An 8,658-nucleotide genomic window follows, 5' to 3' on the forward strand; every position below is an offset into this window, starting at 1 on the left:
CACTATTGTTAACGTTTTGCTGAAAATGAAAATAAAATTCTACTTGTCAATGAATTGTCAAGCCAAATAATCCATTGTTAAATGATTCCCAAATCCTTTGCTACATGACTAATCTAAAGTTGGGAGTGTCAGGGTTGGGATGCTTTTATTAGTGATAGGGTTAGGGTCTACTTCCTCTGAAGATCTTGATTCTATAAACTTAAAAGCAAACGATGCCGGTCATATTTTATTTAAACAACTGAATAATGTTTATTTCCAGTGACCACTTGAGTATTTGCTTCCCGAACAAAAGTCAAAACTGCTGGAAACACTCAACAGGCCAAATAATGTCTGACCTACTGAGTAAGTTCATATGTGATAGGAGCAGAATTAGGCCATTCGGCCCATCAAGTCTACTCCGCCATCCATTCACGGCTGATCTATCTCTCCCTCTCAACCCCATTCTCCTGCCTTCTCCCCATAACCCCTGACTCCCGTATTAGTCAAGAATCTGTCAATCTCCACCTTAAAAATATCCATTGACTTGGCCTCCACAGCCTTCTGTGACAATGGATTCCACACATTCACTGCCCTCTGGCTAAAGAAAGTCTTCCTCATCTCCTTCCTAGTTCCAATATTTGGTGTTTTTTAACATTTTAAAGCCTCATGAAGTCCTTATTAACTTTCCAAAACAATTGCAGAGAGCTACCTCTGTGTGGAAATTATTGAGCTGGTTTTACTATTGTTATTTTACCCATTAATCATAAGCCAGTGGTAAGCCACTAGTTTATAGTTGTCTGTATTAAATTGATTGCTGTTTTACATGAACGTTTTTTGCAGAGTCTCTCTGGCAACCAATGTTTCCATGCTGGAGAAAGTGCCTTGTGAATTTGCCACTGGCCTCTTCCATCTGTATACTCGATATGCTATCGGGCTCAAGGGATCTATCTAGTCCTAAAAGCCTTTATACTTCCATGTAATACTTTGCTCGGGCTTGCTTGCCAATAAACCTCTTTGGTAACAAAATCCTCCCACCAATTCAGTAAATGAATAATTCATGCCGGCAATGACCTTTGCAAATGCTCAGTGCCTTTGAGAGGCAGGACACAAAGTTTTGCTCACTATTCCCCCCCCACCCCAGTAAAATGAAGTTGCTTCCGTCACAGTGTAGTGATATCATGCGTTTCTTTGTGAGATTCTGCACGCTGAAATTATGGATTAAAGGGAAATTATATTGAAAGACTGGAGCGACGAGGCTTGTATACACTGGAATTTAGAAGGATGAGAGGGGATCTTATTGAAACGTATAAGATTATTAAGGGGGTGGACACGTTAGAGGCAGAAAACATGTTCCCAATGTTGGGGGAGCCCAGAACCAGGGGCCACAGTTTAAGAATAAGGGGTAGGCCATTTAGAATGGAGACGAGGAGAAACTTTTTCAGTCAGAGAGTTGTAAATCTGCAGAATTCTCTGCCTCAGAAGGCAGTGGAGGCCAATTCTCTGAATGCATTCAAGAGAGAGCTAGAGAGAGCTCTTAAGGCTAGCGGAGTCAGGGGGTATGGAGAGAAGGCAGGAACGGGGTACTGACTGAGAATGATCAGCCATGATCACATTGAATGGTGGTGCTGGCTTGAACGATCGAATGGCCTACTCCTGCACCTATTGTCTTGTCTATTATGGGCCATCAGTGTGTTTGAATAAACATATTTGTTATTGGACGTGTTGGAAAAAAACTGCAGATGCTGGTTAAAATCAAAGGTAGATGCAAAATGTTGGGGTAACTCAGCGGGTCAGGCAGCATCCCTGGAGAGAAGGAATGGGTGACATTTCGGGTCGAGACCCTTCTTCAGACTTTTTGCAACATTTTGCATCTACCTTTGTTATTGGACGGTCAGATTTAGGAGGGCAGGGGCTATTTTATGTACGCTTTTTGTAAAGATTTTTGGGGATCTGGGTGCCACTGGGAAGACCAGCATTTCTTGCTGCTCCCAATTGCCCCTTGAGAAGGTGGTGGAAAGCCATCTGCTGGAACCACCGCAGTCGGTGATGGTGCTCCCAGGGTGTTGTTAGGGAGGCAGTTCCAGCATTTAGACCCAGAGACGGGGAGGGAGCAGTGTTTCCAAATCAGGGCGGTGAGAGGAACCTACACTTCCAGATATTCCCATGTGCTGCTACATGTCCTGGTGGTAGAGGTTGCAGGTTTGTGAGATGCTCCAGTGTGTGCTACATTTACAGTGAGCGCAATAATCTGCTCACTAATGTTTTCTAGCCCAGCAATGAAGAATCAAGCTACTCATTGTTTAAACTATTCCCAAATCCTTTGCTACATGACAATCCAAAGCTGAAAGTGTTGCATTTATTAGTGACAGAGTTAGGGTCTCCTCCCTTCGACTCCCCCTCATCTGAAAAAGGGTCTCAACCCAAAACATCACCCATTTCTTCTCTCCAGAGATGCTGCCTGTCCCGCTAAGTTACTTCAGCTTTTTGTGACTATCTTAGGGTCTACTTCATCTGATGTTCTTAATTTTATAAACTTAAAAGCAAATAATGCTGGTCATATTTTTTTTTTAAACTGAGCAATGTTTATTTCCAATGGCCACACGAGTATTTGCTTCCCGAACAAAAGGAAAAAGTGCTGGAAACACTCAGCAAGCCAGGCAGAATCTGTGGAGAGCTAAACAGTAAAAGTTTCAGCCCTAACTGTTCCTCAGAACTGGGAAAGAGAGACGTAATGTGTGTGGGAAGGAACTGCAGATGCTAGTTTACATCAAAGATAGACACAAAATGCTGGAGTAACTCAGCAGGTCAAGCAGCATCTCTAGAGAAAAGGAATAGGTGACTTTTGGGTCAAGACTAGGACTCTATTCCTTGGAATGCAGGAGAATGAGGGGTGATCTTATAGAGGTGTACAAAATTATGATAGGAATAGATCGGGTAGAAGCACAGAGTCTCTTGCCCAGAGTAGGGGAATCAAGGACCAGAGGACATAGGTTTAAGGTGAGGGAGGAAAGATTTAATAGGAACCTGAGGGGTAACTTTTTCACGCAAAGGGTGGTGGGTGTACGGAACGAGCTGCCGGGGGAGGTAGTTGAGGCAGGGATTATCGCAACCTTTCAAGAAACATTTAGACAGGTACATGGATAGGACAGGTTTGGAGGGATATGGGCCAAATGCAGGCAGGTGGGACTAGCGTGGCTGGGACATGTTGGGCGGTGTGGGCTAGTTGGGCCGAAGGGCCTGTTTCCACACTAAGACTGCATGACTCTAATCATTGACATCAGCTCATGGCCAGCTCTCCCACCACGTGATGACTGTGTTTTTGTGAGGTACATTCTCAAAGTATTTTTGTAGTTGTTCCTTCCCCGCTGCTGGCTTTTCTTGAGCTTTGTGAGAAAGGCAATTTTGCCCTCATCCCCAGGTGAGTTTCAAGGAATTGCTGCATTTATGCCAGTTGAACAAACCATTCAGTGCAGAAGGTTTGAAATGGAACTGATTGATCAAACTGACTTATCCTTTGTCTCTTTTTTCTCTCTCGATCCAATTTTCAATTTACAATTTGATAATTTTTAGAATGTTTTAAATAAAGAAGATGAATAGATGACCACTTACAGAATTATTAAGAAAGGTTTTTTTTCATCGGAGTACCAGGATCTCACTATCTTGCCTCAGTGTTTATTTTACAAATTCCGAGCTGTTCAAACAATCATTTGGGATTAACAACATTTATAATGCTGCTTTGGCACAATGCATGTGTTTCTGGAAAATGGCCGCATGAGGAGGAATGTGAGCTTCTCATTGGTGAGGTTATCCTCATCCTTGAGTTTTGATTCAGGACCAGATGGAGGTAGATGGTAGAAATCGGGGCCTCGGGGGTTGCTGGGTCGAGGAAAAAGGTCTCGTTTAGGTTTGCGTGGAAACAGGCCCTTCGGCCCACTGAGTCCTCGCCGACCATGGCTCACTAGTTCTACGTCATCCCACTTTCCCATCTCACGCACTCGGGCCAATTCACAGAAGCCAATTAACTTACAAACCCGCACATCTTTGGAATGTGGGAGGAAGCCGGAGCACCCGGAGAGAACCCACACGGTCACAGGGAGAAGGTACAAACTCCTCCTCGGTGAATGGAAGAACGGGGGAAATGAACCAGAGCTTCTGCTGGTTTAAGAGATATTTGGATAGGCACATGGATATGCAGGGAATAAATCACATGCAGGCATAGGGGTTTAGTTTAAATTAGCATCATGTTTGGCACAGACAGTGTGGGCCAAAGGGCCTGTTCCTGTGCTGTACTGTTCTATGTTCTGATCACTGCCCAGTGGATTAGAGAGGGGGGAAATCAGCTTGTGGAAGACCCCAGCAAAAAAAGGGTTACATGTGGGACTGGCCTTATTTGGGTTTTGTCTGGCGCTGGACTGTAAAGACCTTGTTTTCCTGGGAATGCCGAATAATGGTGAGTCCATAATGCTTCGAAAGTTACAGGGAATGGCATCTTTCGATGCCTCCCTAATGCTTACGTCACAAATGCCTGGTCGAAGCTCCAGAACGATGTAAAACGATGCAGATATGGTTACTTGTGGATCAAAGGCACTGAAATAAACATCCAATCTCACCTCTGGGCAAAGGGATTTGTTCCCATGAGAATCAATCTACAAACTCAAATAATCCCTGCCATAAATTAATGTTGAAAGAAATGCCAGAGTCAATATATCGATGATTAATTGTGGAATGTAAAGGGAAAGTCAGAAGCACTATGTGCGTACATGTTAATTCTATACATGTCTCAGCACGACCGTGGAACACACCAGTCTACCAGGATCTTATTGGGATGTGTATTCTTTAAGCCTATTGTATAAGTGTTCATGCTCTATATTAATGTTGCACAATGGGAAATAAGTCTCAGGCTCTCTTTAGATTTAGATTTATTATTGTCACATGTACCGAGGTACAGTGAAAAGCTTTGTTTGCATGCTATTCAGTCAGATCAAATAATACTACACATAAATACAATCACGTCAAACTCAAGTACAACAGTAGAGCAATGGGGAAGATACAGAGTGCAGAATATAGTTCTCAGCATGGTAGCGCATCAGTTCCATAGACCATAGGTAGACACAAAATGCTGGAGTAACTCAGCGGGTCAGGCAGCATCTCGGGAGAGAAGGAATGGATGACGTTTCGGGTCGACACCGACCAGAAACGTCACCCATTCCTTCTCTCCCGAGATGCTGCCTGACCCGCTGAGTTACTCCAGCATTTTGTGTCTACCTGCGATTTTAACCAGCATCTGCAGTTTTTTTCCTACGCCAGTTCCATACAACAAGTCCAATGTCCGCAATGGGGTAGAGGTGAATCGGACAGTACCCCAGTTGAGAGAAGCACCTTTGGAATTCTGATAACAGAGGGGGAGAAGCTGTTCCTGAGTCCGGTGGTGCACACTTTCTAGCTTTTGTACCTTTTGCCCAACAGGAGCAGAGGGAAGAAACAATGAGGGTGCAGAGGGTGAGACATGTCTTTGATGATGTTGGCTGCATCTGTAGAAGTTTGTAAGAGCTGGAGCCACACTGATGCGACAGCCAAGAGGGCACACCAATGCCCCTACTTCCCGAGGAGATTGGGGAAGTTTGGCATGTCTCCATGACACTTCCAATTTCTGCAGATGCACCATGGAAAGAAGACCGTCGGGATGCATCGCAGCTTGGTTTGGGAACAGCTCTGCCCAAGACCACGAGAAATTGCAGAGAGTCGTAGATGTAGCCCAGTCCATCACACACACCCACACTCCCCACCATTTGTAGATGTAGCCCAGTCCATCACACACACCACACTCCCACCACTGGCCCCATCTACTATTCACGCTGCCTCAGAAAAGCAGCCAACATAATCAAAGACTTGGCCCACCCCGTCCATTCCTTCTCTGCTCCTGTCAGGCAAAAGGTACAAAAGCTTAAAACCACACACAACCAGACTCAGGAACAGCTCCTTTCCCTCTGTTATCCGTCTTCTGAACGTCCCTTCATAAGCTAGGCTGCTGTTCAATTCACTGCAGGTGGCCGGTATGTGAACCTAGTTTAATATACTGATGAACGATGACTAAATGACATTTTTGTGCCTTGGAGCCACTTAGCGTGTTTCTCTTTTAATTTTGATTCACTTCTACCCATTGAAGACATTGGACTTTGTTTAAGGAACTGGCGCACTACTATGCTGAGAACTACATTCTGCACTCTGTATCTTCCCCTTTGCTCTTTGTTTGAACTGAATGTATCTCTGTATGGTATCTAAGGTAGACACAAAATGCTGGAGTAACTCAGCGGGCCAGGCAGCATCTCGGGAGAGAAGGAATGGGTGACGTTTCGGGCGAAACGTCACCCATTCCTTCTCTCCCGAGATGCTGCCTGGCCCGCTGAGTTACTCCAGCATTTTGTGTCTGTCTTCGATTTAAACCAGCATCTGCAGTTTTTCTCCTACGTGTGGTATCTGATCGGTCTGGATATCATGCCAAATAAAGCTTTTCACTGTACATTGGTACGTGTGACAATAATAAACCTCAACATGTCGAACTGCCCCAATCTCCTTAGGGAGAAGAGGCGTTGGTGTGCCTTCTGTGGCGAGTCCACGACAGATATGAAGTAATATTACTTAAATATGCATATAAAATGTGGTTTAACTGTCAATGTGTCGTTCAAAGAGGATTTCAGGAGACAATGAACAGTGAGGTTATCATGGTGCCACCATGGGATTGCATTGAGTTTTGGAACGATGCTACCGTTGGTTGTTTTGCACAGTTTGCCACTTACCCAGTTCACAAAGAAACCTCACTTATTTGGCACGGTATTATACCCCTGCACAAAAGATTTGTCGCCATTCTGGAGTTGCATACCTTCCCACCCGACAGGAAACGCTGGCAGCAATGATGATCAAACTCCACTTTTTGAAGGAAATAGAACTGCAGATGCTGGTTTAAATCAAAGGTAGACACAAAATGCTGGAGTAACTCAGCGGGTCAGGCAGCAACTCTGGAGAACATGGATAGGTGACGTTTCACAGACCCGAAACGTCACCCATTCCTTCTCTCCAGAGACGCTGCCTGACCTGCTGAGTTACTCCAGCATTTTGTGTCTACCTCCACGTTTTGAATGCGCATTTGGAGATACTGGCTGCAGATATCTGTGACATTTGCAAATTAGAAAGGGGAGAACAGCTCTACTTGTACAGTGAGATTTGGTGAGAGTACCCACTGTGCTCTAAAGCGCTCATTAAATTCATAGGACCGTGCCCACAAATGATTTTACAGAGAGCACGGTTACTGAAGTCTCATGTGTAATCTTGCTCACCGTGAATAGGTTAAATTGGTTTAAAGCTGAGCCCGGCTGCAGGTATGTGAGCCTAGTATAATATACTGATGAACGATGAACATGTGACATTTCTGTGCCTTGGAGCCACTTAGCATGTTTCTCTTCTTTTCATTTCAGTTGTCGGCCGAATCTTAGAGGTAACAGATCTTCCTGAGGGAATCACTCGCACTGAAGCAGACAAACTTTTCAGTCAACTTTCAATGTCCGGTGCCAAAATCCAGTGGCTCAAAGACTCTCAGCAGCGCAGCAGTGGCTCAGGGGACTGTAACAGAGCGACAGAGAACTCAAAGAATGCCGGGGACCTAGCTGCACTTTATACAATTGTTGCCGTGTTCCCTTCGACCATGGCAGCCCAAAATGCAACTATCAGACTGAATAATTCAACAAACAGGTTTAAACTGCGAACAGCCAAGAGAAGCTATGATCTTCGCATTCTAGAAAGAGCCAGTTCCCAGTAGCCAATGGATATTTGAAAATTCCTTTTTCTTCTCTCCTTTGAATGACTGTATTGGCTTTGTTTTAAGTCAGCGTTGTTCCTGTAGTGCATTGTTTTGTCCAAATATCACTTTAGACATAATTAAGGAAAGTTAGTGATCAGTTGGAAAAAAAAGTTTGTTTTTTCCCTTAACTTCCATTTTACACACCCACACAACCCATGTGTATTTTTTCTGTTGTGCAAACGTATTAGAAGAAGCTTATTTAAGTGACACAAACAGTTGACTGTGTATGGTCACGACAAATTTTATTTAACCTGTTTTTTTGATTTTAATTATAAAAGTTTGTCTGCCAGTCCAGACTCTCAATATCTTCTTTGTTTTAAGCTGTCTTTTATTTGCAAGGTGACACAACTTACTCCCCCGTATCTAACGTGTATAAGTTATATAAATGCAACCACTTGTATTTATACAATGCCTTCAATGAGAAACACTCGAAGGCACTTCATAACAACAAGGGGCAATAAAAGGTGACACAAACCTGGATTGGGATTTTAGTAGAGGGATATTTGATGTTTGAGATATATTATATATATTATAGACTATATTACGGTCGGATTAAGTTGTCCTGGTGGCCTGTAGAGTATAGAACCGAAGATGGACGTAAAATGCCGGAGTAACTCAGCGGGACAGGCAGCATCTCTGGATAGAAGGAATGGATGACGTTTCAAGTCGAGACCCTTCTTCAGACTGCTGAACTAGGTTGAATGGGACGTCATAGTTTTGTAAGCATCTGGGCAATTGGTTCGGGAATGGGTTTTAAGTCAAGGATGGGCACCATGGATTTGGCCATCCCTAGGTTTGGGTGATGAAAATAGTAACTAGTGGGC

At 44.0% G+C, this 8,658-nt stretch overlaps 1 protein-coding gene across 10 annotated transcripts in view; it reads left to right on the plus strand.

The window, feature by feature from the left end:
- r3hdm2 (R3H domain containing 2) overlaps positions 1–8,117 on the plus strand; it is a 204,229-nt gene extending 196,112 nt beyond the window's left edge. For 8 of the 10 annotated variants that reach the window (XM_078431560.1, XM_078431567.1, XM_078431565.1 and 5 more), the window contains one exon: positions 7,452–8,117. In XM_078431560.1, coding sequence (XP_078287686.1) covers positions 7,452–7,792 — 341 coding nt within the window. In that variant the 3' untranslated portion in view covers positions 7,793–8,117. The remainder of the gene's footprint in view (positions 1–7,451) is intronic. The other 2 variants (XR_013549608.1, XM_078431569.1) reach the window with 2 other exon arrangements.
- The last annotated feature ends 541 nt before the right edge of the window (positions 8,118–8,658 follow it).

This window comes from Rhinoraja longicauda, chromosome 42 (genome assembly GCF_053455715.1).
Source record: "Rhinoraja longicauda isolate Sanriku21f chromosome 42, sRhiLon1.1, whole genome shotgun sequence".
Classification (NCBI taxonomy): Eukaryota; Metazoa; Chordata; class Chondrichthyes; order Rajiformes; family Arhynchobatidae; genus Rhinoraja; species Rhinoraja longicauda.